Source organism: Podarcis melisellensis, assembly GCF_964234715.1.
Source record: "Podarcis melisellensis genome assembly, chromosome: 2".
Taxonomy (NCBI): domain Eukaryota; kingdom Metazoa; phylum Chordata; class Lepidosauria; order Squamata; family Lacertidae; genus Podarcis; species Podarcis melisellensis.
In genome coordinates, this window is record NC_138529.1 from 18,840,894 (window position 1) to 18,859,363 (window position 18,470).

Sequence of the window (18,470 nt, forward strand, 5' to 3'; positions counted from 1 at the left end):
TCCCCCACAACCCTCTTTGATGAGCCGTCCATGTAATTCTGTTTTTTAACCGCTCCCCAAAGGCACTGCGAGGTTTTCTATTGGCCTTTGACGTGTCGTTCGCTTCTTCATCTTCAAAATCAATTACAGGCCTCCTGCTGGCTTGTTAACAAAATCTACCACTCTCTGCTATTAATTGAACGGAGAGGAAAGGCGCCATCGGGAAACCTGGCCACACAGATGCCTCTCAATAGCTGTCCCTTAAAACCTTGGCTAGCCTCAAGACTGCAGCGATATGTGGGGTGATGCAGAGAAATGCACACCCCCCCATTCCAACCCCCAGCCAAAAGCAGGTTGAGCTGAGGCTAACCAAAGCATATTGTTCCCTTCTTCAGACACAGCTGAAGATCACAATAAATTATCTTCTTCTTGCATGCCTCGCTGTCAGCCTTTGATCAGTGACCCGTGATAGTTCTGCTGCATCAGTTATAACTTTGTTCCGCTTTGATATTTGAAGGATCTGAGTGTTGAGCTGGGCAGTCCTTGCTTCAAGTCTCGCCCCAGCTGCCAAACTTACTGGGTGGCTTCTACTTACTGGGGGTACCACAGGGGGAGTTGTCCCAGGTGCAAAATTGTTAGGGAGCGCAAAATTTCAATATCCATTGCTGCGTCAATACAGCTATGACCAAAGAATTGCTTGCAACTTTCTCCCTGCATTCTCTCGAATCCAAACTCCTCCTCCACCTCCTCCTCCTCCTCCTCTTCTTCCTCTCTCTCTCTCTCTCTCTCTCTCTCTCTCTCTCTCTCTCTCTCTCTCTCTCTGTGTTATCTTGTTCCCACCTCCTCTATAGGTTTGCCCTATGTATACATGAAGGTCTGAAGGGGGCAGTAATGAGTCACTCATTGTGTCAGGGTGTGGCTGTGGCTTCATCTTAGGCCACTCTGATAGGCAGCCGCTCTCTAAGGACTTAGAACATGGATGGGGAACTTGGGAGGTCCTTCAGATGTTACTGGCACTTCAACTCCCATCAGCCCCAGCTAGCATGGCTCAGGGATGATGGGAGTCATAGGCCAGTGTTTCCCAAACTTGGGTCTCCAGCTGTTTTTGGACTACAAGTCCCATCATCCCTAGCCAGTAAGACCCAATGGTCAAGGATGATGGGAATTGTAGTCCAAAAGCAGCTGGAGACCCAAGTTTGGGCAACACTGCCTTAGGCAGAGGTCTTCCATGATCTTGCTACCTGAAATCCTTTTAAGTGAAGGTGCCAAGATTATTCACGCAAAGTCCTTTTTTTATAATAATTAACAGGCCAATCAAGTCACATTATTTCCAAGTCACATTAGTTCCAAATTATACAGCCAAATTTTTAAATTTTGTTGGGGGTACCCATACTTCAAGCTCCAAACGGGGGTCCAAGCATCACTTATGTTGCTGCTTTAATTAAACAGTTCTATCCAGTTCTGTCCAGATAGTCTCTTTATTACTTTCTTCATCTTCTTATTGTTATCATATAATCCTTTCTTTGCGATCTCTGATAATCTTCACAAGCAGGTTGGAAACAAACATCTTCTGCGTGGGTTTTACACTCTCCAAGAATCATATCACTTAGGAACAGACGCCAGTTCACACTTCCATAAAAAAATTATCCTCGGTCTGTCCTTTAGTTCTCCAGGCTTGCCAAGTATATCAGAATATCAGGAGGGCTCTGCCAGGTTTAGATCGCATTCCAGTCATGATTCACATTCCAATCAATGATCCTGGTCCTCCTCCCCCCATCTTTCTTAGGCAAGCCTGTCTTAGCGAGACGCCATTTAAAACTGCGTCATAAAACTTTCCTCCGTTCTCCTTTGTTTACCAATTATCTCTTTGATCTATAATTCACTCCACAGCTCTTGAATTCCTGCTTGTGCTTAATAAAATGCCATGAACTTCTTTCTGGGGTGGAGGGTTATTAATACTCACATAAGGCAAAGAAAATAAAAGTTTTTTCCTCCACCCCCCTTCCATTTCACTCCAAACGTACCAGTCTCTTGATGGTGGTTCATCACTTGATTTATTTGTCCCATCCGTTGCTCCGGTCACAGAGATCCATTAATCAGCAGTCTTATCTCCCGAACTTCGCCTGATGTATGTGCTTTAGCTTCTTTCCAATTATATCTTTCCAATTATATTTCCGAGCTAAAGCGAACCCAGGCACTGATTGGAGACGGCGTCAGGAAGAGCTGACTTACCGAGGGGTCGTGCCAAGTGACCGGCACCCCCTTTTTTCGAATCTGGGGGTGCATTGTGGCCACCGCTGGCAAGGCAGTCCCCCCATCTCCTTGGGGGTGGGGGTGGGAAGGCTGCATACTTCCCATAGCAGCCTCTTAATTACCTCGTGTGGGTCGGAGAGATGTTATTGTCGGCCATATTCCAATGCGCCACCTGGTGGCCCCCCTATTCACGCAAAGTCCTGATTGGATGTGGAAATCCCCCAAACACAGAATAGATGGAGAAAGTTTCCAGTGTCTTAATATATGTGAAAAGTCTGCTTTTTGTTGTTGATTTTCCTAGTGCCAGAAGCTTGAGAAGGCTGCTTGCTAGCTGGCAGCTGCTTCTTACTGCTTGTTCAAGTACATTATATATCTTAGGGAACAAAAGGAGTTCTGTGTCGTGAATCCTGATTACTCAAGTGATGTTCTTAACCTTTTACAGGACCATAAATAATACTGGTAGCCCCATAGCCTTTCGCTATTACAGAGGCGTCTGATTAATTGTCTCTAGTGTGCTCCGCTGAGTGGGGGAAAGAAGGCAAAGCTGTGATTTCTTTTCAAAACAGAGAGAAAGGATGGGTGACACCGCTGACACCAAACAGATAACGAAATTATGGATTCACTTCTACTGCCGTGTTGTTGTTGAGCGTTTTGTGACCTGCGTCATTTGAGTTGTAGAAAAGTGGGGTGTGAATGTGTTCTGTAATTCAGCAAATGGCATAATATTGGCAGGCACTCAATACAGAGAGAGTAACATGGATTCTGGCCTGATCCTGCAGGATCTCCTTATGTTCCTATGGTTATGCAGCCAAACTGTTATCAGTACATTCCCAAGGCGAACATTCATTCATTTGATTGATTGATTTTTTTTGTTTGATTTTTAAAATTAAATTTCTGTTTTACATTTTAGAATGTTCACTTAAGCAATCTTAAAATATCAATGACTTCCCTTCCTCTCTTTCTATGGTTCATTCTGCACAACATAAATCCCTGCATATTTTATATAAACTAAACCATTCAGTATTCCATTATTACATCCACCAAAAATTACGTACACTGTTGAATTTATCTTAATGCTTCCCACATTTTCAGATAAACACAATTTTCCTCCATATATTCAATAAACATTTTCCAATCTTCTTTAAATGTATGTTCTTCTTGTTCTCTTATTCTATATGTTAGGTCTGCAAGTGTTACAAGTGTTATTAGAATCCTGCTGGTGTTTGCATCTGCTTACAGTGGTCTCCTAAATAAATTATAAACTTTTCCCATTCTTTCTTGAAATTTTTCTTGGTTCCTGAGCTTTCCAGTCTGTTTTTTTTCCATTTTGGCATAATCTAACAGCTTAGTTTGCCATTCCTCTCTGGTAGGGATTCTTTCTTCTTTCCATGCTAGTAGCATCCATGCGGCTGTAGTTGTGTACATAAAAAGTCTTTTCTCCTTCTTTGGAATGTTGGTACCTACAATTCCTAATTAAAAAAGCTTCTGGTTATTTTAAACATTTTTTTTCCAATTCATTGTACATCATTTCCCAGAAAGCTTTTATTACCTTACATGACCACCACATATGATAAAAAGGTACCTTCTTTATCTTTACATTTCCAGCAGGTATTTGTACTTGTTTTATACATTTTTGCTAACTTAAAGGTAAAGGGACTCCTGACCATTAGGTCCAATTGTGACCAACTCTGGGGTTGTGGTGCTCATCTTGTTTTATTGGCCAAGGGAGCTGGCGTACAGCTTCCGGGTCATGTGGCCAGCATGACTAAGCTGCTTCTGGCGAACCAGAGCAGCGCACGGAAAACGCCGTTTACCTTCCCGCCAGAGTGGTACCTATTTATCTACTTGCACTTTGATGTGCTTTCGAACTGGTAGGTTGGCAGGGGCAGGGACGGAGCAACGGGAGCTCACCCCGTCTCTGGGATTCGAACCGCCAACCTTCTGATTGGCAAGCCCTAGGCTCTGTGGTTTAACCCACAGTGCCACCCATGTCCCTAGGAGTCAAATACCACCGGTACATCATTCCCTGCTTCCCTTTTCCTAAACCCAGTTTCTCTTCCTCCTCTTGAATAAGCAGTCTGCCTAGCATTTCTTAGCACCAACAGTGCTAGAGTCACTCACTGAAGGGAACAAACTGCTGAAGCTTTTGCCCTGTAGTGCTTTCAAATTCATTTGGGTTGTTTGTCACACACCAGCAAGTGTTGCTTTGGGTGCCACCAGCCTCCTCTTTTATGAGGGACCCCCCCCAAAAAAAATCTACTTCCAGCTACTTGCCAGAAGCACACTGTCACATACATTCAACATTGGGCGGAGGAAAAACAGAAGGAAACCCCGTGGAGGAGTGGGGCCCAAGCTCCAGAAGGGAAGCCTTTTGAAATGTATGACGCAGCCAATATGTGCTCTGAAAACAAACCCTGCAGGCACAAGAATAAGCTAACAGGGAGGCGACAGTCCAGAAGGCTGGTGGCGTAACAGGAAGCTGGGATGGGGCCTGGTGTTTGCTGCTGAGGTCCAGCATTGGGTTGTCAAGCCCAGAGCTGGAGCTTCTGCTTGTAACTTGAAGCCAGTTTGGGACTACAACTCCCATGAGCTCCAATCAGCTCAGACTGATGCGCATCATCAGGGCCGGATTTAGGTTTGATGAGGCCCTACGCTACCGAAGGTAATGGGGCCCTTTATATATCCAGCTGTCCTTTGTCAACAACAAATTGTCACTGGTTTTTTTGTGTTGAATATATGCTATATGGTAATTTATGGACCTAATAGGTATCTAAAGCCATTTTTCACATAACAAAATATGTATTTATCAAAGTAATTGTTGAACTGAAATACAATTAAGAGGTATGTTAATAGTGAAATACAATTAAGTGTATTAATAGTGAAATGATTATTAAGCTCTAACTGAAAATGATTTTTTACTCATAACAAAGTTAATAATGCAAACACATTTGCGTTTGGCAATGACAAAAGTTCCTTTAGAAAGACAATTTGCTAACACTCATAATCTAGTCTCTAGAAACTTGCTATAACATGAAATAAGAATAGGCGTAAATATATGCTGCAAACTACTAATAATTATAAATAGCAGAATGTAGGCCCCCTATGTATAGAAATGAGCAAACCAGTGATATTTTAGGGAGCAGGCTAGCAGGCAGGGCCCATTGCTTACATCATAGGAGCCTACACAACACAAAACACTGTTGCTGTATGTAGGTTTTATTTTACTTTTTTATCTTATATTTTGAATATGTACATCCAGTTTCTTTTTCTTTATTTTTTTGGGGGCCCCCAAGAGAGTGGGGCCCTAAGCTATAGCTTGTTCAGCTTATCCGTAAATCTGGTACTGGGCATCGTAGTCCGAAACATCTGGAGGGTCCCAGGTTGATGAAGATAGCTTTAAGCTGCAGTGCAGATAGATAATTTTATACACCAGACTTAATGGCCCAATAGGGGAGTCCTGGAAGACCATTGGTGTGATAGACACAAAGCGCTCTCTCTCTCTCTCTCTCTCTCTCTCTCTCTCTCTCTCTGCCTGTATATGTTCAGGCAGGTGAAAAATGGGAACAGTATCGCAGGCAGGGGACCTGGTGAACTGAAGTTCTGTAGAAGAGAGATCAAAGTCAGCCAGCTTGGGCTCCCCTCCAGGTTTGAGTGGAACTAGTTTGAGCATAAATCTGAAGGGACATGCTGCTCCTGGTGCTCAATTTGCTGCTGTTTCCTGCACATGGGAGATTTACTGCTTTTGGTGCAACACAAGCATGTCTATAATTCACTAACATAAGCCATCTGAACATTGGAAAACTAGGACACCAAGAAAGTTTGTCTCCATTCATTCTTATACTTTTTATTTTATTTATTTTTAAAAGTTTCTATTTTTTTTAGAAAGGATCTGCGTGGCTGGTACAGAATGCTTGCACTTGGTGCATGACCTGACAAATTCTTTTAAACTGACAGCTGTCCATGGTGCTGAATTGGGATTGTGTTCTGCTGTGTGACTAATGACCATAAATTTCACACACAGAGGCACATGCTGTGTCACATTCTGAAGGAATATGAGCTAAATATTAGTGTTCTGTTTGGGTGTCAGGGAATGGTCTGAAGACGAGGACTGGGGAATGCATTCTGTGGCAGTCCATTTCTCCGATGGAGAGCTGGAGGGGGGAAGAGTCACCCCCCTTGTCCACAGTGTGTCCAGAAGCAGAGAGACAGAAGCTGAACAGCTTAGGGAGGAGTTACCCAGTTTCAAGATAATGACAAGGGAACCAGAAGGGCGGGCGCAGCTAGCCAAGATGTCACTTGAGAGTGGGGGTGACTTTCCCCCTCCACGGACTCGGAGGTCCGAATGTATCAGAAAGCAAAGGAGTCAGAGGGAGGGAGGAACTTCCCATTGGCACCTAAAATGCTGCAGAAGTCAGAAGGAGGATTTAGAGTAGCCAACTGCCCTTTGTGTGGTGAGCTGTGTGCTTGCAACATGATGCTGTAATAAAAGGACTATAAATATATCAACTGTTCATTCATTCTTATCTGTGAAGTTACCAAAGGGTTTGCATTGAAGTTGCAGGAGGGTTTGCATTGACTGCTGTTCATGTTTGCTGCCAAATGCAAGCTATCCTGCTTGGGAGCTTTTTTTGGGGGGGGGGTGTCACATAAAATGCAACCTTGTCTGTGCCAAACGACACTAATGATTCCTCCCTTCCCATTGGACATTGCAATGGTCTGATCCAGGAAAGCATTGCTCATCTCTTGCCTCTGGCACTATTTGTATCTAACAGCATAATTGCTACACACAGCTGCAGTGTGTGTCTTACTTGGCCGTGTATCTAGATGATCATAACTGCCTCCCATCAAATGCTCAATGTGCCTGCCGCAGGGATGGAAAACATCCCATTTCTTCGATATTTCTGTGATTCTTTTGCTGAAGGGGTTTACCATAAAGTCATCAGAAAGGGCATCATGCCCAATGACCGTACCAGACTTGAGCAGTATCTCCATCCCCTGTCCAGATTAAGACTCCGGGAAAACAAATGTGCAAAGCACTCCTCCTCATTGCTTTATTTGAGGGCTGGTGTGTTTTGTTTTTTTTTAAAGTGTGTGGTGGTTTTGCTCACATTTTTAAAACTGGAAAACTGAGAATCTAGGTCATGTCTGTATTCAGCAGCTTCCTATGCCTTAAACTTGGCTTCTTGCTCTGTGGTGAAATGTTCATGCCCACGTTTCTTCCTTTCAGAACCTTGGGGGTGGGAGGCAGTTCCATGCCATTCCAACTTGCGATGTTTTCATTATTATTTTCTGCTGAGGATCCCTGTTTCCAGTGGAAATTTCCCATTGGCCCTCCTTTACGCACTGTTCTTTAGTCCCGTATCACAAGATGTGGGCCTTTCAGTAATGACACAGGGCCTAGACCAGCAGTTCTCAACCTGTGGGTCCCCAGATGTTGTTGGACTACAACTCCCATCACCCCTGAGCTCTGGCCTTGCTAGCTAGGGGTGATGGGAGTTGTAGTTCAACAACATCTGGGGGCTCACAGGTTGAGAAAGGCTGGCCCCGTCCCCAAAAGAAGCTTCACAGCAAGGCTATATGGTCCAGTATCTGCAGGTGAAGATGTTTGTTCACAGGACTTGCGGCCCCTTCTCAATGTTATCGTCATGCTGTTAACGTGCACCTTTTTAGCCCGAGGGCTGCATTCTCTCTCAAGGAATGTTTCCTGGGTGGCGACCAAGGCAAAAGTGGGGCAGAGCAATGAATGTAAATTTTACCTTTATAAAGGTAACAACTGTTGCATTAGGAGAGGCAGACCAGGTCTTCTCCCAATGTGACATTCGCACGCAGCATTTCCTGTTGCTGCACAGCCCAGGGTGTCTTCCTGCCAGGTCTCCTCTGCCCCCTCAAGATTGGCCTAGGACCCTTGTACGTACGGGACCGCCTCTCCCGGTATGCCCCATGGAGGACATTAAGGTCTATAAATAGAAGTAGAAGAAGAAGAGTTTGGATTTGATATCCCGCCTTTCACTCCCTTTAAGGAGTCTCAAAGCGGCTAACAATCTCCTTTCGCTTCCTCCCCCACAACAAACACTCTGTGAGGTGAGTGGGGCTGAGAGAATTCAAGTAAATGTGACTAGCCCAAGGTCACCCAGCAGCTGCATGTGGAGGAGCGGAGACGGGAACCCGGTTCCCCAGATTACAAGACTACCGCTCTCAACCACTGCAACACCCCAGAGGTCCCAGGCCTTAAGGAAGTCAGATTAGCCTCAACCAGAGCCAGGGTTTTTTCAACACTGGCTCCGGCCTGGTGGAACTCTCTGTCTCATGAGACCAGGGCCCTGCGGGATCTGATTTCTTTCTGCAGGGCCCATAAGATAGAGTTGTTCCTCCTGGCCTTTGGCTTAGAATCAATTTGATTCCCTTCTCCTCTTTCTTTTTTCCTTCTCCTCCTCTGAAGAGGCTATAAAACATATTTTGCTGCACTGTGCATTCCAAGAGTAAGCCAGGGCTGAACTGATATTACCATTGCTGGTACCTTTCCCGGGAAAATCAGAGGCTCACTATGTCAGGTTCCTATTGGAAGACCGGACAAACGCTAGAACATTAGCAGTGACAAAGTTTTTATCGGTGGTTGCAAGAACCAATGATCCCTATCTTTAAGTCTGAACAAAATGTTTGTTTAACCTGGAGGTAAAAGGTAAAGGGACCCCTGACTATTAGGTCCAGTTATTGCTGACTCTGGGGTTGCGGCGCTCATCTCACTTTATTGGCCGAGGGAGCCAGCATACAGCTTCCGGGTCATGTGGCCGGGTCTGGCGAACCAGAGCAGCGCACAGAAATGCTGTTTACCTTCCCGCCAGAGCAGTACCTATTTATCTACTTGCACTTTGATGTGCTTTCAAACTGCTAGGTTGGCAGGAGCAGGGACTGAGCAACTGGAGCTCACCCCGTCGTGGGGATTCGAACCGCCGACCTTCTGATCGGCAAGTCCTAGGCTCTGTGGTTTAACCCACAGCGCCACCCGCATCCCAACCTGGAAGTAGGCTGTCTGAATTGTGCATTGCTTTGTAATGATTTGTTGGGTCTCTGGACTGTAATAAAGATTGATTGATTGAAAATGTTTTGAATTTGCATTCTGTTCCCTCTGGACTCCTCCTTTTCGGGTGAGACCAAGACAAGAGTTGAATCATCCTTAGGATGTGCTAAGCTGTTGTAAGTGTTGCATAGTCTCTAATACTTTATTTATTTCATTTATTTGTTTTAGGTGGAAAAATTTGCCAAATACTTGGATCCTAACGACCTAGGCAAGATCAACTTCAAAGATTTCTGTCACGGAGTGTTTGCCATCAAAGGTAGGCATCATGGTCATTCTTTGCCTCCCATAAATCTGCCCCAGGTGGTTGAGAGAAGCCCAGGAACAGATTTGAGGGGTAAGAGGGAGGAGGGGAAGTTCTGCTGCGTGAGCGGAAAACCTTGCAAAAATGGTACAACTTTGCTCCATGCAACCCTGTGTGCCCACAGCATAAGCTGCAAAAAAACAATTGTCTGTTTGGCAGAGCGTTCCCTTAACTTCAGAATTGATGGTGCGGCTGCTCAGTTTCTACCCAGTGGAAAACGCCTCCCCTGATTGCAAAGTTGTTAGTGTCCAAAACCAATTGAGGGCAACTGGGTAATCTGAGAACGGCTGCGTGAGTGTGTTTATTGGTGGTGACTTTGCGTTTTACAACTTTGAGTAACAATTATGAGATAAATGCTGGTATCTGGCATGCTAGGAATGGGTTCCCAAACCTCATTGCTGGAGCATGTCTGTGGGCCTTAAGAGGAGCTAAAATGACTTGCAGAGAAAAGAAAACAAGTTTGTTGGATGCACCCCTGCTACTCAGCAGAAGGCCTGAGCAGTATTGATTTGCCCCTCTCAATCCCAACGAAGAACATCTCTGTGATTTCTTGTTGCAGCTGATGTTATGGCTGGCAGGCAGCCACAGGGCCCGAGAAGCATCACCATTCCCTAGAAAACACTGCCAAACTTCAACTGGGCCAAAACTGCACCAATTGTCTTGTTTGTTTGTGGGCACAAGGTCTATCTCACCAACACACACACACACACACACACACACACACACACACACACACACACTGCTGCCTCCTCCCATTGCTTTGTCCCAGCTCCTGTGAGCCTAGCAGTTCAAAAGCACACCAGTGCAAGTAGATAAATAGGTACCACTGCAGTGGGAAGGTAAACGGCATTTCCGTGCACTCTGGTTTCCGTCACGGTGCCAGAAGCAGTTTAGTCCTGCTGGCCACATGCCCCGGAAAGCTTTCTGTGGACAAACACTGGCTCCCTCAGCCTGAAAGCAAGATGAGCACTGCAACCCCATAGTCACCTTTGACTGGACTTAACCATCCAGGGGTCCTTTACCTTTTATATTACACCTAGAGGCTGTAACCTTCATGGCTTCACCACCTGTCAAGTTATTTGTCCTTGCTTTGATTCCTGTCTGGCCTGCTGAAGAGTTCTGGAGAGCTCGAAAGCTTGCATGCAATTTTGTGATGTTTTGGTTGGCAAAAGGTTTTCCTTGCCAAAAGTTTCAAAGAAGGGCTGGAGCTCAGCAATATAGAATCCACTTTATATGCAGGTTCAGCCCCCAACATCTCAGGTTTGAGAAGCACCACGCCAGCCAATACCACAAGATCACGAGGCAGACGGACCAATGGTCTTGAGCTGGTGTTACATAGCTTCCTACCGGTCCTATTAAGGATTTTGGAATTGCATTTCCTGTGTCTTTCCTTTCTCAGTTTAAATGAATGAGGACCTCCCCCTAGCGGCCGTGTTTAAAAGTCCCCTCTCTAGGTCCCTCTTGGTGAAATACAAAGAACTGTCTTCCTTTCTGTTATCATTTGATGCATTTTTGACCCCAAATATGGGTCAGTTGTCTCCATTTGTTTATTTACCTATTCCACACAATCTCATGCAAAATGAAATATGGTAAACATTTACAAAAAAAATACACAAAATCAAGAAAACTAAAGCAAGGACAGTGATCCAATACTTTTTTTTAAGATCCCACCAAGGGCCCATTATTATTATTATTATTATTATTATTATTATCATCATCATCATCATCATCATCATAATTATTTTTATTATTAAATTAAATTTATATGCTGCTCTTCACAACATAAAAATACAGGATAAAGACAGGATTAGAAACACAAAATACATAATAATAACTAAAAAAAAAACCTCAAACCAATAACGCACATACATCCCTTCCCTCATGGTGTGGTGTGTACCTGGTTGAGTTACAAAAACACTATTCCTCCGCTTGGAGGATTTATTTATTTATTTATTTTTAAAAACTTTTTTAAAAAAACAAAAGATAAAGATGTTTCTGGTACAAGGAATGACACTGAGCCCTGACTGCAGTTGCTTCAAGAAAAATGGCTACAGGACAGGTTACGCCAATGCCAAAACCCAACCCCCAATTCTGGAGTGTTCATCTCTGCCCCCAGACTCCTTGCAAGGACTCTTTTCCCGTGGGCTCCGCAAGCCCAGAGTTAGCATTGCCTATGGGGAGGTAGGTGAGGTGGAGCATGGACTTGGTGGGGCTGCAGGCCTCCAGTTTTACCTTCCAAGAAGTATCCACTACACCATGGGCTGGGGAGTTTTCCAAGTCGCCTCTGACTTTTTGGGGGCTGCTGATGCCGGCCAGCCAGCCACAGCTTTGTGCCCACCCATGTGTCAGGAACTGGACTGAAGAGGAATGGTGGGGGCCTCCTCCCCCTTCTCCTGAACCTTCCTGAGAACAGGAGGGCAGTATAGATTTAGAACAGCGGTTTGTAGAAGGGCATAGTTCAAACGCTGCAGGGGGCAAAAGCTGGGAAATATTGGAACAGCAGGAAGAAGAAGAAGCACCACCAGGGGAGAGACAGCTGACAGACTCAGTGTCCTTGGAAAGTATTCCTGACCCCCCCCCCTTCTCCTAGAACTAGACGGGCATTGAGGGTATTAGAACAAAAATCTCAGTGGCAGAAAGCTCAGCAGAAGTGATGTCGAATAAGGGAGACATAGGTGAGTGGGACTTTACTTGGAACAATGCCATCATTGAATAGAGACTACATTCTCTCTCTCTCTCTCTCTCTCTCTCTCTCTCTCTCTCTCTCTCTCTCTCTCTCTCTCTCTCTGAATACTGAATAAATTATGTGGTAAGGACTCTTCGTGTTTATCTGCTTTTTTTTGGCTGCCACCGGAGGAGGGCTAGGATTCCCCGAAGGCTTGACATAATGGAAGGCTGCTGAATGGCAGCCGGGCTGCTGGTGAGGGCAAGCAGGGCAGAAGAGGTGCCCACACAGGAGTGCCAACACCAAGGGCTGACGCAGTTTCTGCCCCCTGGCTCACGCAATATCAGGGCGTCGTGTGGTACCTTGGGTTACAGACACTTCAGGTTACAGATACATCAGGTTACAGACTCTGCTAACCCATAAATAGTACCTCAGGTTAAGAACTTTGCTTCAGGATGAGAACAGAATTTGTACAGTGGCTTCGCAGCGGCACAGGGAGGCCCCATTAGCTAAAGTGGTACCTCAGGTTAAGAACAGTTTCAGGTTAGGAACGGACCTCTGGAACGAATCAAGTTCTTAACCAGAGGTACCACTGTAAGCCTGCAGTGCGCTGCAATTCCCTGCTAGCAATGAAACTCACCAGGTGACATGGGGCCAGTTTCCTCTGAGTACAGCTTTGATACCAGAAGCGAAGCAGGGCAGAAACAAGTGGCTTAAAAGCAGCAGTGTTGATTTACCTGTTGCATTTACACCCCACTTTTCCTCCAAGGGGGACACGGGTGGCGCTGTGAGTTAAACCACAGAGCCTAGGACTTGCCAATCAGACGGTTGGCGGTTCGAATCCCTGTGAGGGGGTGAGCTCCCGTTGCTCGGTCCCTGCTCTTGCCAACCTAGCAGTTCGAAAGCACGTCAGAGTGCAAATAGGTAAATAGGTACCACTCCGGTGGGAAGGTAAATGGCATTTCCTTGCACTGCTCTGGTTCACCAGAAGCGGCTTAGTCATGCTGGTGTGGAGTTTGGAACAAACAGGGTTAAAACTCCGTGGTGCCCTGCATCTGGGAGGGGCCGGAAGCAGGGCTGTACGTCACAGGCTTTGTCTGTGAGAGTTAGTTTCAGTTCTCACTGAGAGACGCTGAGAGACACAGCTCAACGGAGCTGTCTGTGTGCTTTTTGGAAAGCACGGAGGAATGCCTTTGGAATGGCGGAGGTTTCCGATGGAGAGACTGATTTATGACTTGTAAATAAACACTTCTAGAGATAAGAACTGATCTGTCTTTGGACTTGATTCATCCCTTTCTCACATGGACTCAGGACCGCTGCATTTACTCTGCTGTTATTCTGCTAGGCCAGCTCAGAGCTTCCAGGGATACGGAGCTGAACTGGGAAGCTTGCTGGACCCAATATTCCGGACGGGGAATTTATTTTCATTCCCAGAGCTGGCCACATGACCCGGAAGCTGTCTGCGGACAAACGCTGGCTCCTTTGACCTGTAAAGCGGGATGAGCACCGCAACCCCAGAGTCGTCTGCGACTGGACCTAACGGTCCGGGGTCCCTTTCCTCCAAGGAGGTTAAAGTAGAGTACAAACTTCTCCCACATTCCATTTCACCCCTGCGAGGTAGGTCAGGCAAAGAGATGGTGACTGGCCCAAGGGCTCCCAGTGAGAGTTATGGCCAAGTAGGGATTTGAACCCAGAGCCTCCCAGGTTCTGGTCCCACCGTGCTATCAAGAGAGGGGAGTATTTCATTCTCCTGCCCTCCGTGCAACTTTTTCACGCATAAAGCAAAACACCCCTGCTGTTCCCTGCTTGGCACCTGTGTAGATAAAATATCCATGGCTTCCACCCAGGCTGAATTTGGCCTTTGGATATGTTTCCCGTCCCGTTTCCCCCCCTCCCCTCAAAAAATGCAGGAATTGGCCCTAAGGCATTGAACAAAGAGTGCTGGTGCTGAATGGCAAATGCCTGGTCACCTGTGGGTGGAAAAGCAAATTAATAATGAACTCGGCCTCTGTTTGTTGTTACATCCTAGCAAAGTCTCAAACAATTACACACCCTGAAGAAAACAGTTCCAGTCAACTGTGTAATTGGCTTTCTGTAACACTGCTTTCTGGAAAGTGAAATTACAGGAGCCATGGTACTTTTCAATACTGGGACATCTAAAAGCATCCTGGGCCAGAAACCTGGAATCATAGAATGGTAGAGTTGGACCACAATCACAATATAATCCAACCCAAACAGCCCTACTAGAAAAATTAACATACATTAAGCATAACAGAAACATCACCACCCGACCCCACCCCCACCCATCTTCCCTCCCTCCACCCCTTCCTTTTCCCCCTTTCCCCCCTCCCCCTAATGTATCAACAAATGAATCATAGAATCATAGAGTTGGAAGAGACCACAAGGGCCATCGAGTCCAACCCCCTGCCAAGCAGGAAACACCATCAGAACACTCCTGACATATGGTTGTCTAGCCTCTGCTTAAAGACCTCCAAAGAAGGAGACTCCACCGCACTCCTTGGCAGTAAATTCCACTGTCGAACAGCTCTTACTGTCAGGAAGTTCTTCCTAATGTTTAGGTGGAATCTTCTTTCTTGTAGTTTGGATCCATTGCTCCGTGTCCGCTTCTCTGGAGCAGCAGAAAACAACCTTTCTCCCTCCTCTATGTGACATCCTTTTATAGATTTCAACATGGCTATCATATCACCCCTTAACCTCCTCTTCTCCAGGCTAAACATGCCCAGTTCCCTTAGCCGTTCCTCATAAGGCATCGTTTCCAGGCCTTTGACCATTTTGGTTGCCCTCCTCTGGACACGTTGCAGTTTGTCAGTGTCCTTCTTGAACTGTGGTGCCCAGAACTGGACACAGTACTCCAGGTGAGGTCTGACCAGAGCAGAATACAGTTGGCACTATTACTATTACGGATTTATAAAAATGTTACATGGAAAAAATATGAGAGACATTACACTTACTTCTGTAAAACAAGAAAATCTTTAATAATAACCAATATAACCCAACCCCTTGCAATGGAGGAATCTTTTGCTCAATGTGGGGTTTAAACCCTTGATGCTGAGATTGAGTCTCATGCTCTAGCAACTGAGAAAGCAACCCTATAAACCTGTCCCAGATCTGCCCTTGATTCCCCCCATTTCCCTGGAAGAACATGATGCAGCCTTCTGTACGCACGGGTGCCCATCTGGAAGAATCTGCACTGGCGTTTCTCCCTACATGGAGAAAAACATTCTCTCTTTTCCCTTCAGGCTCGATACTCCTAGCACTGTGCATCTCATAGTACAATCAGGTAGACAGTCAAGACCCTTCCTTCCTGTCTCACGGTGACGCATTAATTCCACACATTGGCATTTTCTAGGCTGGCAGCCAAGTGTATGCCTGCATTAGGAAAACATATGTATCCGTGTCGGAAGCAAGCCTGGGTTAATGCATTCACCCCGTTTGTATTGTGCTCCCCATGTGAACCTCCCAGGGCCTGTAAAATATAAAGCAGCAGCCGACGTGACGCTCATGGATAAGCAGAATCATGCCCAGTTAATGGTCTTGGAAGAGCCTGTAGCTCATTGGTCGGTCCTCTGAGGCTCAATCGCCGGTATCTTCAGTTGGAAGTCAGCAAAGGCTAACCTGAAATCTGCTCCACTGGCAGTCAGTTGGGAACATTGATGAGCTGGGTGGACCAGGATCTGACCATGTTCCAAGCTTCCCCTGACCTATTATTATTATTTTTATTATTATTATTATTATTACCCCACCCATCTGGCTGGGTTTCCCCAGCCATTTTCGGCAGCTCCCAACAGAATATTATAATGGCACGTCTGCGTGCACGTGTCGTTTTTCGTCGCTTCTGCGCATGACGTAATTTTGAGCGTCTGCGCATGCGCAAGCCGCAAACCCAGAAGTAGTGCGCTCCGTTACTTCCGGGTTGCTGAGGAGCGCAATTCAAACGCGCTCAACTCGAGGCATATTTAACCCGACTGTATGTGGGAAGCTGCCCAGAGTGGCTGGGGCAACCCAGTCAGATGGGCAGGGTAGAAATATAATAATAATAATAATAATAATAATAATAATAATAATAATAATAATAATTGAATAGGATGTCTCTGTTTTCATCGGAGAAATGTTGAAGGGTATGAGACAGATACACACACACACACACACACAAGCTGCAAAAAGACAAGTGTTAGGTCACAGAATGGGGGTGGGAATGGAAAAGCAGCAATGACTGTGTTATGCTATGGCCTTGCACCCCGGCAGCCATTTTGTGTTAGACCATGCCTCCATGGCAGCCATTTTGCAACTGGCACTTCCTGATGGCATTATGAGCACATTTGTGAAGTCCTTGTCTGTCCAATGTCCTCTTCTTTCTTCTAAAGAAGTGCAATGTATTGTTGTCGTTAAGCATCCATTGCCTTTCCAAGCCTTTGGCTGAAGGAGCTTCTTTGTTGCTGCTGCTGCAAGGTTGTGTTATGAATAGAAGGGTATGAGCAATGGCTGGTAACATTGTCTCTGTGATGAATCACAGCCACAGATGCCCTCCGTGACACCAGTTGGCAAAGCTTCCTGCTTACCGTGTGATTGCTTGCCTCCTTTCATTTCCCAATAGCTCACTTTAACGGATGTGTCCCCTTGTCTCGCATGGTGAGCTTAGCATTGTGCGTGCAGCTCATTTAGGCTTTAAAGACTCTCCTGAGACGTAGAGGCACCAGGTAGCTTAGTGACAAATGAGACTTTGTCATTAACATCCAAAGGGTACTGTACAAACAGAAAATTAAATTGCCTTCTGCAACAAGTCCACGGAAAGCACCCCTGTACAGAAAAAAAGAAAAACACCTAGAAATACATTGTGATAATTACTGTCTAAAATGAAGAGCCTTGAAAACCTTCTATTTATGTGACTTAAGTGAACCTGCAGTTAAGAACAGAAGAACATGAGAAGATCCTACTGGATCAGACCCATCTAGTGAGGCACCCTTTTCTCCCAGAAACCCACAATCAGAATTCAAGCACAAGTTACAGTGGTACCTCGGGTTACATACGCTTCAGGTTACATACGCTTCAGGTTACACACTCCACTAAGCCAGAAATATTACCTTGCTTCAGAACTTTGCTTCAGGATGAGAACAGAAATTGTGCTACGGTGGCGCGGCGGCAGCAGGAGGCCCCATTAGCTAAAGTGGTGCTTCAGGTTAAGAACAGTTTCAGGTTAAGTACGGACCTCCGGAACCAATTAAGTACTTAACCCGAGGTATCACTGTATACTACTACTCTTCAATAAAAGCTTGTGAGCTGCTTTGATGGTGGGTGTAAATGTCATTGAAATTCTACTCAGTATGGATCCAGATTAGATTCCAGTGTATAGTTAGCAGAGAAACAACTTAAACATGTTGCAGGATTCCCAGAAAATAGACCAGAGGCAATTGTATTTCAACCAGCAGAGCTTTACTGCTACTGAAGGCAAATGAGCATAGTGGTCACAAATCCAACACTTTCAGGACTGGCACTGTCCATAAGAAATCCAGTTGCAGCAGACTTAACTTAAATTTACAGTAACTTATAATAAGTCTAAAACATAACACTAAGCATACTATGTACAGAACAAGACACCAGAGGGAAAAGAGATAGAAAGGGAAAAGTGAAAACCAGGCTCCTTCTGGCCTTACTTTTATAGTCAGCATGACCTTGACAGAAGAAATAAGAGAACCAGTTTAAGCCATGATATTTTATTCTGTTTTTAATCTGTTGGGAGCCGCCCAGAGTAGCTGGGGAAACCCAGCCGGGTGGGCGGGGTATAAATAAATTATTATTATTATTATTATTATTATTATTATTATTAGCTGTACTTAGATTCTCTGAAGAAATAACCCAAACATCATGAACCTTCTGCTTGTTTCTTTAACACACAGAGAAGGTTCCAGGACCCTCTTGAATTAGGCAGAATAGTAAAGATCAATACTTTCTGCACTAAGAAAGGCAAATCGACGGTAAAGGTAAAGGTAAAGGGATCCCTGACCATTAGGTCCAGTCGTCGCTGACTCTGGGGTTGCGGTGCTCATCTCACTTTACTGACCGAGGAAGCCAGTGTACAGCTTCCTGTTCCTGTGGCCAGCATGACTAAGCTGCTTCTGGCGAACCAGAGCAGCACAAGGAAACGCCGTTTACCTTCCCGCCACAGCAGTACCTAT

The 18,470-nt window shown here is 45.4% G+C and overlaps 1 protein-coding gene across 3 annotated transcripts in view; it reads left to right on the forward strand.

The window, feature by feature from the left end:
• The window catches only part of RAB11FIP4 (RAB11 family interacting protein 4), a 188,228-nt gene that overhangs the window by 50,860 nt on the left and 118,898 nt on the right, over positions 1-18,470 (forward strand). For all 3 annotated transcript variants that reach the window (XM_081898647.1, XM_081898649.1, XM_081898648.1), the window contains exon 2: positions 9,479-9,566. In XM_081898647.1, the coding sequence (XP_081754773.1) occupies positions 9,479-9,566 (88 nt within the window). The remainder of the gene's footprint in view (positions 1-9,478; positions 9,567-18,470) is intronic.